Source organism: Podarcis pityusensis (genome assembly GCF_964106645.2).
Source record: "Podarcis pityusensis genome assembly, chromosome: 2".
NCBI classification, from domain to species: Eukaryota; Metazoa; Chordata; class Lepidosauria; order Squamata; family Lacertidae; genus Podarcis; species Podarcis pityusensis.
This window is the reverse complement of record NC_138029.1, coordinates 29444068-29462145: the sequence shown is the minus strand read 5'-3', so window position 1 is coordinate 29462145 and position 18078 is coordinate 29444068. Positions and strand designations below refer to the sequence as shown.

At 54.9% G+C, this 18078-nt stretch overlaps 1 protein-coding gene across 7 annotated transcripts in view; it reads right to left on the bottom strand.

Annotated features, from left to right (window-relative positions):
• Window positions 1-18078, bottom strand: part of AATK (apoptosis associated tyrosine kinase) — a 92033-nt gene that overhangs the window by 11151 nt on the left and 62804 nt on the right. For all 7 annotated transcript variants that reach the window (XR_013982400.1, XM_080993578.1, XM_080993577.1 and 4 more), the window contains 8 exons: window positions 11413-11492; window positions 10391-10509; window positions 8640-8727; window positions 7282-7415; window positions 5551-5635; window positions 4906-5027; window positions 4009-4158; window positions 314-3287 (listed from right to left, as the gene is read on the bottom strand). Coding sequence is in view for 6 of the 7 variants with exons in the window: in XM_080993578.1 (XP_080849704.1) it covers window positions 314-3287; window positions 4009-4158; window positions 4906-5027; window positions 5551-5635; window positions 7282-7415; window positions 8640-8727; window positions 10391-10509; window positions 11413-11492 (3752 nt within the window). In the remaining variant the exon portion in view is untranslated. The remainder of the gene's footprint in view (window positions 1-313; window positions 3288-4008; window positions 4159-4905; window positions 5028-5550; window positions 5636-7281; window positions 7416-8639; window positions 8728-10390; window positions 10510-11412; window positions 11493-18078) is intronic.

The window sequence follows — 18078 nt, the reverse complement described above, 5'->3', positions numbered from 1 at the left end:
ATGTTCAAATTAAGATCTGAGGCTTAGGATGAAGGTTTCTTTGTCCAGACTTGCAAGACTACGATCAAAATTAGGGGATGTTGGTAACCAGCACCTTTCGAAACAAATGATGAAAAATATACTTAGTTAAGAGATCAGCAGATGCTTATAGCTGTGGGGTGTTTCTGTTGCTTGCAGAATGGAAATTGCAGAATGCACAAAAAGTGTGCGTTTCCTACAAAAGAGGCACACAACTTTTGATTTGTGAGTATGCTAAAGCATAATTGAGGGCCTCTTCCAGTTGTCAACTCCAGGCCACCAGAAAACAACTCACCTGGTCAAAGAGGTAGACGGTGACATCTTCGATGAAGGAGACGGCTTTCTTCTTGCGTTCAAGGTCATCGCAGAAGGTCTCCACCAGCAGGCTGGGCATCTTGAGCAGGCTGCGCAGGTTGCGGGCGCTGTGGCTCTCGGCCACCACAATGGGCACAGCGGGCAGCTCCTCCTCGCTCTCCTCGCTCTGGTCCTGGATGTTGTAGCACCGCAGCTCCTCGTCTGACTCATCGCTGTCCTCCGTGTCCTCCTCCTCTTCCTCGAGCTCAGCAGGGACAGACGGATGCCGAGATGGCGCCGACGAAAGGTCCAGAGAGAGCCCAGGGCTGCTCTGGGGCTGCTCGCCAGGGCAGCATCGTTCCTGCCCTTCCCCGGGTTCCTCTGCTGCCCTTGCCACTGCATTGCTCCCCGTCCCCACATCTCCCTCACAAGCCCCATTCGGCACATTCGGACTCGCAACCACAGGAGACAAGAAAAAGGACCTGGTGGCGGGGGGTGGCACCTGGGGCAGGGCAACAGCCTCGTCGCTCTTGCCTCTGGATGAGTCCAGCTCAGCAACAATGGCTCCATTCACTACCAGCTCTTGTGACAGGCTTGTCCCCGTGCCCTGGTCGCTAGTCGCTGGAGGAAAGGTACACCCCATGCCGTCTTCCTGTGGGCAAGTGGGCTCAAGCAAGGTAGGCCGAGACTCGCCTGAGCTATTTTGGGCGGGGTCCTTCCCCAACTCTCCAACGTCCGCCTGGGGGAGCTCTGGCTCGTGCCCCTCAGAACCATCACTGTCCCCTTCCCCGTCCTCCCGAGTCCCCCCTTCGGTATCGTAGTCGGAGAAGTAGGCCGAGTCACGGTAAGGGTTCTTCTCGTCTAAGGCCTGCAGCTCAGCGCTGAAGGAGTTGGAGAGGCTCAGCTCTTTGGCTGGGCCCTCGGGGCCATCCGGTGCCTTTTCTAGCTGGGTGAAGGCCTCGGGCTCCCGCGGCTCATGAGGCTCCTTCAGGACAAATTCAGGCGACTCGTAGTTCTCTGTGTCGTAGCCGCTGTCTAAGGCTTTAGGCTGGCTTGAGGGCACGTAGGCCGTGGGGCTGAATGCCTCGCAGGAGCTGGTGGTGGAGGGGATGTCCAGCGACTCCAGCGAGTCAGGGGTCTCCACCTGCTTCTGCAAGGACTTGAGGGTGACGATGACGTCCTGCCGCTCGGTACAATCAACTGGGAAGTCAGTGAAGACCCCGGATGTGAGCTCAGCCGTGTCCTCGTCACTGGCCTCATCCAAGTCAGGGAAGCTGGCGCTGGAAACCGTCTTGTCTGGTGTCCTGTCCTGCTCACTGGTCGTGGTGTTCTTGCCACTGTCCACGTTGATCTCTCGCGGCACCTTGGGTGAGCATTCGGCCGAGGCCTCTTCCACCACGACGGGGTCTTCCCCAGTTCCTGGTGCCTCCTCCTCTGGCATCCGTGCGTCCATGTTGCTGACAGGTTCCAGCACTGACGCCACTGAATCCATGTCCCCTGGTGGTGGTGGAGTGGTGGCAGCCAGGAGGCACTCCACCCCGCTCTCGGTCAAGGGATTCGTGGCATCGCCTGCGCCGATCTCTACGCTGGCAATCTTGGCTGACGCTTGTTCCTCTGAAGGCAAGTCGGTGTCCGGGCAGGGGGAGCCCGTGTGAGATGATGCCACCCGCTCCTCGCCCAGAAGGGCCGCTCGCAAGTCCTCGATGCCTAGCGTGGGGCCGTCACGGGGTACAGTACACAGCGGCTCTGCCATGAGCCCCTGGAAAGTGATCATGTGGCGGTAGCACCAGCTGTCTTTGGCAGGTGGCTCACACGGCGGCAGCAGGTGGCAGCTGTTGTTATTGGCGGAGGTGTTGGACGTCCAGTGCTTGCTGGAGGAAGGGGACCCGTCGTTCTCATCCCCTTCGCTCCCAGGACTGCCACACGAGTTCTCCTCCTCCTCCTCCTCCTCCTCCTCCTCCTCCTCCTCTTCCTCTTCCTCCTCCTCTCCCAGTTCCAGAGTGACCGAGTCTGCCACTGCGGCCTCCTCCTTGTAGGCGTAGCCCACCGAGGGCGAAACACCAAGCGGGTCAGCAAATATGCTTTTCTGAGGAGCTGCCACAGGCCACTCGGAAGCCCCGTGCTCCTCAAGCAGGTAGTCCTCAGGGCCATCTTTCAGGGAGGCCTCGTAGTACGGTGAGGCCTCCTTGTCCCCTTGCCCTCCATAGGAGTAGTAGTCAGGGGGCTCCCAGTGGCCGCTGTCCCCATGTGCACCAGAATGCCCCAGCAGGGGCTCCATGGTGAGTGAGACGGTGGGGCTGCTGTTCGACTCGTAGCAGCCCTCCTTGGCTTGCCAGTGGGAGGGGCGGCCAAACTCGGGGCTGTAGGAGCACATGGTGTAGTCGAGGTCCGTCCCGCTGCCCTCAGAGGCCGCCTCCTCGATGCGGATGTAGTACTCGCTGTTCAGGGAGGGGCTGTGGGCGCTCAGCACGGGCACCACACCTGGCGTGTGCAGGCCAGGGCAGCCCTGCACTTTGCACTCGTAGCAGGAGGGCGAGACCCCCAGGCTGAGGTGCCTGCCGTCCCCTCTTCCGCCGCTGCTGCCGCTGGTGGCATAGTAGAGCTCGTGGTAACGCGCGGCGTCGCGAGGGCTCATAGCCGAGGCCGGCAGGTGCTCAGTCTTCCCTTGGTCCCACTTGTACTCAAAGTTCAGGCCGTGGCTTGTCTCCATGACGGTCAGGACGTCGTCGCCATCATTGGAGAAATGCTCCAGGAGGGGGAAGGACGAGAGCTCAACGCCCACGTGGCTGGAGCCCGAGCCCGAGCCGCCTCCTCCACCGCCACCGCCGCCAGGCTTCATGGAGTTCCAGCGCCGCTCAAACTCCTCCTCAGCCTCCGACGCTCCCTTGGCGCACAGGTACGAGAGCAGGAGGTGCACCTCCTCAGCAGTGGGGCGCTGCTCTGGCTGCAGCCAGCAAAACTGCATCACCTCGTACCTGTGCATAGGGAAGAGCAGAGGAGAGGTGAGACTCGGTTGCTCCTTTGCTCTGGGGACAACGGTCAGCAATTACATCATTCGCAGAGCCGGCCTTCCTCCATCCACAATCTGCTCCTACTTGGCAACATGCTCCTTGCTACCCCAATTCCCTAGCGAAACTCTTTCTCTTCTGCATGCCCCTAAAGCCACCCTTTTAGACCAGGTGTGGCTAACCTTGCGCTAGGGCTGAGCAATGTCTGGCTTTCAGCGTTGTGATATATCCCCAGCTAAACACTGTGATGTACCGATATATCACAATGCCTGAAATAAGGACGTAATCAGTACTATTTTTCTAGAAATAGTCACAATGAATGCCTCCCTTGGGTGCCCACCTGAGAGGTGCTGGAACTATGTTAGAGAGTGCCCACTGGCTTGTGGGACTACCAGCAAAGCTTGTGCTCTACCCACTGAGTGGCAGCCTTTTTGCTCCTTACTGAAAGAATACATTTACCAAGCATGCAATTTGCCAGTCCTGGCGGCCTGGTGTGCTGTTCGCTAGCAAGAGGGCTAAGATGGGAGTCTGGCACCAAAGACGTTTATCAGCATCTGCCTACCCACACACCTGATCCCACCTGCCTACGGTCCAGCCTCCTCCACGCTTGTCATTTAGTGCCTGCTGGCCACCTCTGCCCCTCATGGGATGCTGTGCCCTCCCCCCCGAGGGCCCCGCCTTCACTCACCAGCGGTCAGACAGTGAGAGTGGGAGCTGCGGCTTAGGAAGTTTAAGCTGCTGCTCCTTGATGGCGTAAGTGAGCACCTGCCGGTCCGAGTAGTGGCAGTAGGGCTGGCTGCCCAGCTCAAAGAGCTCCCAGATGGTCACGCCCAAGGACCTGCCAAGAGAGAGGGGGCTCAAAGCACACACGAGTGGCAGGTGGCACCACCATAGAGGGAGAGCGCCGGGTCACCCAGGCCCTTTGAACCCAGGGCTGTTGCATTTATTTGTTTGGCAAATGCACAGCTCCCCCTTCAAAAGGGACAACTATCTTTAAGTGGGGGGGGGGGGGGAGAGACACAGAATCAAATTACAATGAAAATGCAGGTAAAACTGTGGGAAGGGGAAAATAAGTTGAAAGGAACCCAAACAATTACACCAGCCAATAAAACCAAATACGTGCTCCTTGCAGCTACCAAGAGAAATTATTCCAGCTGCATTCTGGACCAGTTGCGCCTTCAGTAGTCGTCCCATGTAGAATGTACTACAGTAGCCCAGCAGGGAGATTTACCAAGGTGCACATCACACAGGAGGAGCAAACTCAGCAGGCATATCCCATGTTGCACTGTAATCGCAGTTTTCCTGGCCAAAGGTTTCCGTTCGGTTGTTTTCGAGCAAAATGTAACCTAAGCCAGAGAGTTGCCTGCTGGCTTGTGGGGCTACCAAAATAAAACTTGGATCGCAGCCACTGTAAAATATTACTTCGTGATGAGATGTTGTAAGAGATGTTTACCTGGCTCAGTAAAATCACTGTCCCCCTTCCCAAATCTGGCCTAAGGGTTCACGTTGCTGCTATCCCATCCTCCCAAGATCACACACCCCAGGAACGGCTGCTTCCCACCCGTACCACCCCTGATTTTCTCACCAGATATTGCTGGTCTTGGTCTGGTCAACAATAAGCAGGTTGCCATGCACCTCGTCGATGAGTTCAGGCGCCACCCAGCGCAGGGGTACCCACAGTTGGTCAGCCGTCACAAAGTAGTCATCCTGCCAGGCATGCAGGGGCAAAGCAAGACAACGTCAAACCGGCACCAACAGAAACAGCAATCGCGACCTGTCGTGGATGCTTCAGCTGAGATTCCTGCGTTGCAGGGTCTTGATGACCCTTGGAATCCCTTCCAACTCTATAATTCTATGATAAAGGTGACCTAGTCCCCTGCACCCAAGAACCGCTGGTGATGGAGAATAGGACTGTCTCCACTAAGACTGTCCCCTACCTCTCCCTATCCCTTTTGCTTGGCCTTAGACATGTTCACACTGTTGCTGGGAGAATCGCAATCCCCACTTTCCAGCCTGCCTCCAGGTGAAGCAGGCACAGTCCTGTTTGCCAACCACTTGTTTCTCCTGCCTTTTCTCCCCTTAAAATGTTTGCACTCAAGAGAGCCAAGTTGCCCCTCATCCCCAAGAAGGCTGCTCCCGCCATCAGCCTTGCGGGGACCCTGAACACAAACCCCACCAATGACGCTGGCTTGTGCTCCCTGTCCGGCTCCCGCCCCCAAAGCAGACTTACTTTGTATTTGCAGTGAGAGAGGCCGTAGTCGCCGATTTTGACTGTCAGGTCAGCCGTGAGTAAGCAGTTCCGCAACGCCAGGTCACTAGACAAAAGAAACGCCCAGCGAAGATTACACAGCGGAAGGCGTGAAGCGACGGGCCGGCCAAGGGAGCTCATGCATTGTGACCCAGATCAGGCCAACAGGAGCTATGGGGCCGGGGAGTGGGAAAGGGCTGACCAGATGTGCCAGGGCAGAATCCCAAATATGCCCTCATCAGGTTTGCTTAGCTCACCAAGACCAATAGTGAATCTCTGGCTGGCCATTGGTTGACTAGCCACTGAAATGCACCAAGAGTCAACTCCATAGAGAAAGGTGCAATCTGAGCATCGTCGACAGCAGTCTGAATTCACAGTCAACTGCCTGCCTCCCTCTTGATTCCCCAACAATGTCCCTACAGCAAAGCTGTATCTTTGAAGGATGTAGCGTTTCGATCTGCTCTTGCCCGTGCAGACTTGCAAAGCCTAGTTCCTAAAAACACCTTTGTACCTTTAGGGAGCGAGAGGGGTAGGTGGGAATGGGGGACGGACTCATCTAAGACCACAAAGTGAGATCATGGCAGAGGCAAAAATCAGCCTCGGGACATCCAGTTTGTAGCTCAGTGCACTTCCCCGAAAGGAGGAGGACTCCCATCCTCAGAAGATGGCAGAGCTCAGCCTCTTCAACAAAATCACTGATGCTGGAGTCTCTTGAGTGCCACTCACTCAGCACCAGGATATTGTTGGGGAGGAGGAGCAGGGTGACGGGAGGAGATCAGGATCTGCAGAAGGGTATCCACAGCGGGATGGTTTCTTCCTGGAGTGTAAGTTGCATGCTGGAGCCCCACGTTTCCGGGAAGGGCAAACAGGAAGAAGACAAGAACGCCGTTGCAGAACAAAGCTATCAAGCGACACATGCCATACCTTGCACACACTGGCCATAAGTCCACATAACTTCACTCCCCACATAGGACCTTAGGGCTCATTTTCTCCCTTAGGCCAAAACTTCCACCGCATGAACCAAAGGCTTCCCATTTCTCAGCCCATGAACCCTTCAGAAAATCCAAAAGCAGAAATGAAAGCCTCATCTCTGCTTCTGTGGATCATCACCACATCCACCTCCAGCCACCAGGAACCAAACACCCCACCTCATGCTGCATTCATAAACATGGCAACACCGTCATATGGAAAGAGATCATCAGTGGTGGAATTGGGTGCATCAGATTCCAAGTTCAGTCCTCCTAAGTAGGGCTGGCAAATACTCCTGTCTAAAATGACAAAGAGCTGCTACCAGTCGGTGTAGACCAGTGTTCCCCAAACTTGGGTCTCCAGTCCAGCTGGTTTTTGGACTACAATTCCCACCATCCCTGACCAGCTAGGGGTGATGGGAGTTGTAGTCCAAAAAAATCACCTGGAGACCCAAGTTTGGGAAACACTGGTGTAGACAAAACTGAGCTATATGGACCAATGGTCTGGCATGGAATACAGCAACTTCCACAGGGTGGCTTTGACACCTGCTGCTCCGTGAACCACTGCGTGCACATCCCATTTTATTGCTGCACTTTGGGCTTAGCGCTTTACTGATACCACTGGTGCTCCCCTGTCAACCCCAATGAAGAACTGGGCCCCTTTCCCAGGATTCTTCCCCACCCCTACTCCACACACTCCCATGTGAAAGTGTGGCAAAGGAATGAGACAGGAACTCTGACTCACCTGTGCACGTAGTTGTTGCGGTGAAGATGCAGCAGGCCGCAGGACACCTCGCAGGCCATACGTTGCAAGGTGAGAGGGTCCGGTGCCAGTGCCTCAGCCGCATGGCAGCTCCGCAGGTAGCCCTTCAGGTCACCCTGTCAGGGTGGCAGCAGCAGCAACAACGTTACCCATGGGCACCACTGCCTACAGACCTTTCTTGTGCAGTCTCAATTGGGTGGGTTGGAGGAGAACAAGAGAGAGAAAGCATCTCTGCAATGCAGCCAAGGGGGTGGGAGCCAAGCCCCAAAGAAGGCCCGAGGTGAGGGAGAGCCATGTGCACCAAACCCAGGGATAGGGAAGTCTGTGGTCCTCCAGGTGTTGCTGGACTCCAATTTCCATCAGCTCAAGCCAGCATGACCAATGGACCAGGGGTGGATGGGAGTGAGAGTCCAGCAACATCTGAGTGGCAGGAGCAGGGAAGAGGTTTACCCAGCCCTACACTAAACCGCCAGTACCCCACAGAGGAAAAAATACACCACAGAATTCAAAGATGCAATGGTCTCTCAGTCAAACCCTGTATCTAAAGTAGGAGCATCCACCCACCATCAAACTAGGTAAAGGTAAAAGGACCCCTCACCATTAGGTCCAGTTGTGACCGACTCTGGGGTTGCGGCGCTCATCTCACTTTATTGGCCGAGGGAGCCGGCGTACAGCTTCCAGGTCATGTGGCCAGCATGACTAAGCCACTTCTGGTGAGCCAGAGCAGCGCACGGAAACACTGTTTACCTTCCCGCCAGAGCAGTACCTATTTATCTACTTGCACTTTTGATGTGTTTTCAAACTGCTAGGTTGGCAGGAGCAGGGACCAAGCAACGGGAGCTCACCCTGTCGCGGGGATTCGAACCGCTGACCTTCTGATCGGCAAGTCCTAGGCTCTGTGGTTTAACCCACAGCGCCACCCGCGTCCCTTCCATCAAACTAGGTAAAACGAAGCATATTTGGGAGAGAGTACATACACCTGGCATACAGAACCTTGTGTCCTTCCGGATGTTATTGAACGGCAACTCCCATCATTCCTGACCATTAGGGATGATGGGAACTGGAGTCTAACATTACCCAGAGAGCCACAGATTCCCCCAAAGAACGCAACAGCAGAAAAAAACCCTCTGGAAGTGAGCAAATGGTTTCATGTGACCCAAGCGAGAGTCAGGAGAGAGATACGGCATGAACCTAAACAAGGATTTGGCTCTCGGCCAGCCACAGTCTTGTTGCTTACCTGCCCCCCAAAGCTCAGGGGAGGCCCACAGCAGCAGGGGTTTTTGGGGGGTGGGGTGGGGGATGGAGAGGAAGCGTGCAACTCCCCTCTAGCAATGACTCACCAATGGGCAGAACTCCATCACCAGCAGGTAGGGCGTCACTTCTGCACACTGAGCCAGGCACTGCAGGAGATTGGTATGCTGGAGTGCCCTGTGAAACAGGGGGAGAGCAGGAGAGAAAGCAGGAGAGTGAAATGGGACTGAAAGGGGAGGGGGAGAAAGGAAAGGAAAGAGTCCAGGCAGGGAATTGCATCAGCAGCACTGCAGATCAAAGGAAAAGGAGACTCAGGGAGCAAGGCGATAGGAGGATCCTTAGGGAAGCCATTGGGGCCAGGGCAGCCAAGAAGGAGCAGGCTGGGCCTACAGGTGAAGCCCCAAGTAGGTTAGCGGAGAAAGAGAGATTTGCTCCAGGGTGTGCTCTCCTCTCCCCTCCTTTCCAAACAACTCACACAATAGGTTCATGCGGGGACAGGGAGGGGCTCCTATGGCACAGCCCTGTACTGTCCGCGAATAAATGGGTCCTAAGCTGTGCCAGCCACCACAGCACGGCCAAGGACAATAGGGGAGTTTGTTCATGAGTCGGTACGATAATTCATCGCTTTCCCAGCACTGTCCCATCCCTCCCCTTCCCCCGGACAATGCCTCTCGAATCCAAAAGGCAGCCCCTTTGACTTCCTTCCAGCCCGGGGGTATACGCTGCAAATCGTTTTAACACAGAACAGCTTTCCCGGCAGGTGATACAGAGAATTGGGTTGCTTAGAAGGAGTACATTTTCCTCAGGTGCCTCAAGCGTGTTAATACCTTGGGGGCCAATGACACAAAACCAGGAAATATTAGTTATACTGGATTAATTGTGTGTGGGAAAAGGTGCAAGGATACTTTGAAGTTATCAGGAAAGAGAAAAAACACGTTTTAGATGTAAGTCCTGCACGGTGCTAACAAAAATTCCCAAGCACACACCTTTGGGCAACTGGGCTATACAGTAAGCATTTGAGATCAGTCAAGCTCCGTCTAAATGTCTTGTATAATAAGTTGACGCCATCATTTTTACTAGGATTTTACATTTGTAATGCCTTAACTACTGCTGCCACCGGCTTCGACATTTTTTAGTTCCAAAATCTGCTGCTAGTTTTCATTGTTGGTTGATTCTACAGGGCGTATCTCACTGCTTGTAGTTTGTTTTGGTCATTGTGTTGTATACAAGGACAACACTGCAATGTGTCAGGGTCTAAATAGTACAGAGAGCCTAGTCAAGCAGAGCAAGCTCCCTGCTGCAGGCAACTGAGCCCCCACCACATTCCGGAATGGTGGCAGGGACCTGCAGGAAGGGGAACGGGTCAACGGGGGCTCATCTGTGTTCTCCCAATTGGGCATGGAAATTAAGGTAGAGTGTGTGGGGGGGGAGGATGAATGAATAGCTCTTACGATCATCTTATATAGTTTTATTCTTTAACATTGTCAAGTTTCTCTGGGCACCTCCATGGGAAAGTGGTACTTATTTAGAAGGCAAGCAAGTTTCCAGAAGCACATTTCCACTCCGGCTCAGGGGAAGACTTAAAACCCCAAGCCACATAACACTGGTCCTCTTATAATCTTTCTCTCCTGGCCAAGGTCATCAATAGACGTTCCACTGCCTCAGGTGGAACAGCAAGTGGAGCCACTTCCCCAGGACAAAGTGCATAGCGCCCAAGTTTGGCCAAGTTACTTTGACACCTGAGACAGAAAATCCCACAAGCACAGACCTGGGAGTACAAATGCAGCAATTAAAAACAACAACAATGTTTCTTATTACAGAAAGGCCCTGGGGAACTTACCTGTAAGGCTGGGCCTCTTCCAGGAACTGCATCTGATCTTGAACACTGGCACTGGCTTTGAGTTCCTTCACTACCACCTGAGTGCTGCTCAGCCCTGCATTCACCTCACCGAGGAACACCTGGGATGGGAGAGACAGAGGGCATTAGCCTGTTGGACTGGGACCTTGGGCTCCTGCTATAGGGCAGTGCCACTGCATGGGCCAGAAAGTGCCATTATCTCTCAGTATCTGTTAAGATAGCAAGGCTGTTGCAAAATGCCAGGTGAGCAGCCTAGCAGGTGACCACTGCAGCTGCAGCTCAAATCTAAGCTTCTGGTCCATTGTAATTCTCCAGTGAATATAAGAAATTTATTTCCCCTCCCTGCTCTCAATTCCCCACCCCCTCCCCACTTTTCCATGTCATCCATCCTCTCGACAGAGCCAACGCATAAGCCGAGGGGTATGCAGACCCATGGTTTCTGATGCTGTTTCAGCAATCACAATGTGGGTTGTGTCCAACTGCTTGAGCAAATGGGACAACTCCCCAAGTGACAAAAGCAACTCGGGGAAAACTATGATCAGGCTCAGCATTCTCAGGCCTACATTCCCTCCCCCCCCCCCCGCCAAGCCCCAGACCTGAGCTGAAGTTATTGCACACTACATTTCAACAGATTAAACAATTTGCCTTCTCCCTCTTTCAATGCATCTTACTTAAGTTTAAAATGTAACATGAAAAAGAGGCCTCTCCTTGCTCTACACTCCACCAGCATTTGCAAGGACCTGGGACACAACCCATGTCCAGTTAGGGGCACCCCATGGCCAGCTCTCACCATTGGCTTTGGGGTCACTGAGGCAGGCACTATTTAAAAAAAAAACAACAGATGCCAAAAAGTAAGTAGGCAGGCAAGATAAATAAATATACAAAGGGCTGTTAATTGTCGTCTCTGACAGGGGTGTCAAACCAAATCTATTCCTTAAATAAATCAACAATATGGGATCAGTATAAATCAACAAGATGGGATCAGTCTCAGGTGAGGAGCTTACCTTGCCAAACCATCCATGGCCAATTTCCTTGAGGTATAGCAGGCTATGGCGTCCCAGGTCAGTGGATTTGAGCAGCTGCACTGTGAAGGAGCATACAGAGCGGTTTGAAGTTCTGCATGCCCTGCCAGCTTGTTCCCTGCCTGCTGCCTCATCCTAACTTTCCGCAGAAGAGCGGGGTCTGGGGCAGGAAGCTTCCCAAAGGATCAGGCACACGGGGATCAGCAGAGAGAAGCGGACACCTCAGCTGCTCCTGAGGCCAGGCTACGTGACTTTGCTGCATCTCTACCCCGTTGGTAGATCCAGGATTGAAGGTGAGCGAGACTCTCTCTCAAACGCATATACGCAGGAGGAGCCTTCTGCTATAGACAGGCGAACTTCCAAGCCTCCAGGCAGCAGAAAGTGGCTGTGTCGCGTCCACCCTTCTGGGCAGTCCCATGTCCCTCCTCCCCCCAAAAAAGCAGGCGGTGCCACCCCTTCGCCCCCTCAGTGCCAGACGCCACTGCTCCCCATCACACGGAGAAGCAAAGGCCCCATTGTTGCGCCCAGCGGCGATGGCTGTATCTGGACACTGGACCCATTCTCTGAGGGCCCATTTAGTGCACAGCAGGGCCGCACCAGGCAAGAATTGTGTGGGCAAAGCAGAGGGGAGTCGCTGTCCAGCTAGCTGGCTCAATCCCACACAGCAGAGCAAGCCCTGGATTCCTTCGCCAGGTCACATGGGAAGGAATGCGGGGCCTGTGGGACTTGGGGACCAAAAGGCCTTTGTCTCCAGAGGTAGCGGAGGAGAGGAAGTGATCTCAGGCCACAGGAGCAGGGAGTGACTTCTGCTGAGGGGGTCAAACACCTACACTGAGGCTTGGAGATGGCCTATCTCCCTGTTCCCTGCCTTGCCTGATCATGGAGGGAGCCTGGGTGCCCGGGTCGGAATGCCTGCTTTTCAGGTACCGCATCCCGTTTAGGAAAAAAGTGCCCTGCATTCCTATTTTGTGTCCCATTTCCTCCCCTGCCACCTCCACCCCACCCCGCCACGGCCTAAATGGGGGGTTGCCCTGCCATCCTGAACCCACAAGGTGGCACTGCCGAGTCACTGGCTGGGGTGCCCATCTAAGAAGCCGGAACAATCCGGAAGATACTAGTTAAAGGGGGAATGAAACAACAGCAGCAGAGTGTTGCATCTGGTGTGGAGACAGGCAAAAAGCACCAGCGCCTGAAACGTGGGCTGCTCGGTGCTTAACTAAAGAAGGTCAGATGCTGCCACTTCTGCTCCCGGCACTTTCACCTGGTGCTCTTGCACCGGAGCTTTTCCATGCTGGATTTGGAGTACAGTGGTACCTCAGCTTAAGTACTTAATTCATTCTGGAGGTCCGTTCTTAACCTGAAACTGTTCTTAACCTGAAGCACCACTTTAGCTAATGGGGCCTCCTGCTGCCGCCACACCGCCGGAGAACGATTTCTGTTCTCATCCTGAAGCAAAGTTCTTAACCCGAGGTACTGTTTCTGGGTTAGCAGAGTCTGTAACCTGAAGCGTCTGTAACCTGAAGCGTATGTAACCCGAGGTACCACTGTATCTTCCCGGGGGGGGGGGGCAGGCAGAGGATTCTGAAGTAGGTGCGGGGAAAGCAAAAGCCCCCAAACGCATAACTGGCAGGTGCCGTCATACAATACGCACTGCATAAAGACTCTTTTAGATGTGAAAATGCCTCTGGTGAAGAACAACTCATGTATGGCAGGGCCTTGGAGGGGCAGTGAAATATACTCAGAGTCGCAAAGTGATTTCATGCTCTTTATTCAGCTCATAGTGGTGAGGAGGAATGAATAAATGTCCCCTCACAGTATCTGCTTTATATACATTATTTACACAATGGGCTGCACATGATTGGCTAATTCTGGAATTCTACTGTAAGCCAATCAGGTTGTGGATTCACTTCTATCTGGAGCAGGATTGGGTGGTTCCTGCCAACCAATCATACTGCTGCATTCTGAATCCTATTGTTCTAGGACCAATCAGACTGCTGCCTTTTGGATCCTATTGTTCTAGGACCAATCAGACTGCTACAGTTTGGATCCTATTCAACTCAGTACATAACACCCCTCCCCTCTAAGTTCCAGTCCTGCCCGGGAGGTCGCATTCATAGTCCTCAAGGTATGCCGGCGGCCTACGTGTGCGTTGTGGCCTGGGGTGTTCCCTGGTCCGGGCTCCGGGTTCTGGCTCGTGTTCCAAGGATGCTGGCTGTGATGCGGCTGTTTGGTCTGGTGCAACCGGCTCGCTCAGTCGTGGTTCTGGTTCCGGTGTCCTTTCGGCCTCACGGGTCCTCTCTGTATTTACTGATTCTGCCTCTCCTGCTGGCCCCTCCTGCTCTATGGGCCTCACTGCCCCGCTGTTCCCTTGGGACTCCTCTGACCTGTCCTCCTCCTGGTTTTCTCCCGGGAATCGTCGCCGTATCTGGTCGCAGTGGCGGCGCCAGCATTGCCCCCCATCCGTTAGCACCTCGTACGACACGGGGCCAGTGACCCTGGTGATTGTGGCGGGTACCCATGCTGGGCCTGCCCCAAAATTCTTTGCGTACACTGGGTCCTGGGCCTCGAAGGTCCGGGGGTTCCTGCCTTCCCCCACCACTACCTCATCCTGAGCTCTATCGGGGTGAAGGCGGTCCAATCTGATTGCAAGGCGCCGACCCATTAGTAGTTCAGCGGGGCTCCGGCCAGTCGTTGAGCTGGGGGTGCTGTGCTGTGCTAGAAGGAATGTGGCAAGGCGGTACTCCCAGTCCCCTTGCGTCATGCGGCGAAGGGTGTCCTTGGTGGTCCGCACCATGCGTTCTGCTTGGCCATTGGTGGCAGGGTGGAACGGCGCCGAACGGATGTGGCGGATGGCATTCTGCGCTGTGAAGGTTTGGAATTCTCCTGACGTAAATGCAGTCCCGTTGTCTGAGACGAGAGTGTCAGGGAGCCCGTGGGTTGCAAACAGCCTGCGTAGTACCCGGATGGCTGCGGACGTGGAAGTGGACGGTACCAGTGCGACTTCCAGCCATTTGGTGTAGGAGTCCACCACTATGAAGAATGTTTTCCCCTGAAAGGGGCCAGCGAAATCCACATGCAGGCGTGACCATGGTGCTCGGGCGGACTCCCAGGACTGGACTGGGGCCCTTGGGGGATCTGGGCGGGATTCTTGGCAGGCCTGGCAGTGTTTGACCCAGGCCTCTATCTCTCCATCGATCCCCGGCCACCACACATAACTCCTGGCAAGGGCCTTCATTCTTACTACCCCTGGATGTGTCTCGTGTAGGGCTGTGAGGACCCTTTTGCAGAGGGGCTGGGGAACAACGACTCTGCTTCCCCATAACAGGCACCCCTTGTGGGCCGACAGTTCATGTTTGCGGGTTGTGTAGCCGGCGAATTCTGGCCCGGGGCTGCTGCTGGGCCATCCCCTCCACACCCAGTCCAGGACCCGGGAGATGACCCTATCTTTCTTGGAATGGTGTGCAACTTCTTGTGCCTGAATGGGGCGGTCGGGAAGCAGCTCCAGGCTCATAACCTCTTGTGCAGGTGCTGGGTCAGGGCCTGTTTCCGGTAGTGGTAGCCTGCTGAGGGCGTCCGCATGGCCCATCGCCTTCCCAGGTCGGTGAATCAGTGCATACTGGTAGCTGGCAAGGAAAATTGACCACCTGAGGACGCGAGGAGACAGCACTTGGGGGGTCTGCTTTTCGGGGGCAAACAAGCCAAGCAACGGCTTGTGGTCAGTCACCACGGTGAAGGGCCGCCCGTACAAGAAATCATGGAATTTTTTTACTCCCTTTACGATTGCCAGACCCTCCTTGTCGATTTGCGAGTAGTTCCGCTCGGTTGTGTTGAGTGTCTGGGAAAAGTACGCCACCGGTACCTCTCTTCCATCCGGGAGTTGGTGCCCCAGGACAGCTCCAATGCCATAGGGTGAGGCGTCGCATGCTAGCACCACCGGCAGCCTCTCGTCGAAGTGTGCCAAGACCGAGTTTGAGACAAGCAAGTCCTTGACTGCCTGGAATGCGGCCTCCTGGCGCTGGCCCCACACCCAAGGGGCCCGCTTGTCCAGGAGTCTGTGTAGGGGCTCCGCTACCGCCGCCTTGTGGGGAAGGAAGGAATGGTAAAAGTTCAATAGTCCCAAGAAGGCCTGAAGTTCAGTCTTGCTCTTGGGCGCTGGGGCATCACAAATGGCCCGTACCTTGTCCCCAGTCGGGTGGACCCCTTCTGCGTCCACCATAAATCCCAGAAAGTCCACCTGAGGCACTCCTAGTAGACATTTTTCCCGCTTCACCTTGAGACCCGCCGTCTGGAAACGGTGCAGAACGGTGCGGAGGCGGTCCTCAAACTCCTCTGGTGTGGGGCCGGCAATCAACACATCATCGAAGAAGGGGGTGACGCCAGGAATCCCTTTAAGGAGAGAGTCCATTATATTCTGGAATATGCCTGGTGCCACGCTGACACCGAATTGCAGCCGCTTTACCCTGAACGCTCCTCTGTGCGTCACAATCGTCTGTGCCTCTGCTGTGGCCTCATCTACTGGCAGCTGTTGATATGCTTGGGCCAAGTCCAGCTTGCCAAAAATTTTCGACCCAGCCAGGGTGGCAAGGACATGGCTGACCACTGGCACTGGGTATGCGTGGGCCGTGAGGGCCTTGTTTATGGTACATTTGTAGTCTGCGCAGATGCGGACCGAACCATTAGGCTTGACGGGTGTGACGATTGGGGTTTCCCAGGGAGCATTAGGCACCGGCTCCAGCACTCCTTGCTCTACGAGTCGGTCCAATTCCTCGTCTATACGGGGTTTCAAGGCGAACGGGACCCGGCGGGCCTTGAGCCTGACCGGTCGTACTGCGGGGTCAAGCTGTAGCGCAATGGGGGGGCCCGTATACTGTCCCAATTTCCCATCGAAAACCCCTGGAAATTCCTTGCATATGGCGTCCACGTCCACTTGTAAGCTAGTGTGGTTCACCCCGGTGACAGCTAGCCCCAGTGGTCCAAACCATGCCAATCCCAGTAAGCTAATGTAGGGGCCCTTGACCACAAGCAAGTCCAGTTGCCGCGTCCGCCCTCGGTATTGCACCCTGAAGGTCCCCACCCCCATTGTGGGGACCTTACGTTTCTGGAAGTCCCGGAGGGTGAATGGGGCCGGCCTGAGTTTGGGACCCCCAGTGGGACACAGTTTCCTTAAGGTCCTTGCCGAGATTATGGATAGAGTTGAACCCGTGTCAAGCTCCATGCGGCATGGGGCCCCCTCTATCTGTACCTCTACATAAATTTTCTCTACGTTGGGGTGGGGCAACTGGTATACCTGGAAGTCCGTGAGCTCCGTCGAGTTGCCTTGGTGCGTTGGGCCCCGGGACCTGGGGCTCTTGGATTGGTCATCTGATGCCTGGTGTCGGGTGGGCCGAGCCCGACACACCCGGGCGATGTGTCCCGATTTTCTGCACTGCCTGCACTCTGCGTTGCGGAAACGGCAGGTCCTCCTCTCGTGACTCTCCCCGCAGCTTGCGCAGTTCCCTCCTTCTCGTCGAGGCAGCTGTGGTCTGTGCGCTGCTTGAGTGCGCTGCTGTACTCGGTGCACCTCCTCCCTGTCGGATCCTGAGTCGTCGGTGAGGTCTTCATGGTGGACCCTCGGTTGGGATGGCAGGCTCGGCTGTGCCTCTTGGGTCGACCTCTCGGCAGCTTCTGTTGCCAGGGCCTCCTCCAGAGCGACCTGGAACGTTAGGTCCTTCTTAGCGTAGAGGCGCCGTTGCAGCTTCTCATCCTTCAGGCCACCGACGAGGCGGTCACGAAGCATGTTCTCCAGCTCTGAGAAGTTGCAGAACCGGGCGGCTTGGCGGAGAGAGGTCACAAACCCAGTTATGGTTTCCCCAGGGGCTTGCCGCTTTGCGTAGAAGGCATTTCGACGAGCCACCACTGAGGGCTGCGGCGAAAAGTGCCCCTTCAGCTGTTCCATTATTGTTTTGTATGGAACAGTAGCGACGTCTTCAGGCGCAAGGAGAGCCCGGGCGATTTCAAACGTCTCCTCTCCGCAGACGCTGAAGAATATCGCCCTCTTCTTGGCGTCTTCTTCGTCGGTGACCCCTTTGGCTTCTAGGAGGAAGGTGAAACGGGAGGCGTACGCTTCCCAGTCTCCAGATGCTGGGTTGAATGGCGAGAAGCTGCTGTTGGCTGCCATTCTGAGTTCCTTGTGCCCCGGAGCTGAAGCCTGGATACACGGTGCGAGGCAGCGGTGCGGCAGTTGGCGGTGCTGCGGTGCTGTGTGTGGCAGTCAGCTCAGCGGGATCCCATCCTCGTCGCCAGTGAAATATACTCAGAGTCGCAAAGTGATTTCATGCTCTTTATTCAGCTCATAGTGGTGAGGAGGAATGAATAAATGTCCCCTCACAGTATCTGCTTTATATACATTATTACACAATGGGCTGCACATGATTGGCTAATTCTGGAATTCTACTGTAAGCCAATCAGGTTGTGGATTCACTTCTATCTGGAGCAGGATTGGGTGGTTCCTGCCAACCAATCATACTGCTGCATTCTGAATCCTATTGTTCTAGGACCAATCAGACTGCTGCCTTTTGGATCCTATTGTTCTAGGACCAATCAGACTGCTACAGTTTGGATCCTATTCAACTCAGTACATAACAGGCAGAAAGCAGCTCCCAGGAAGTT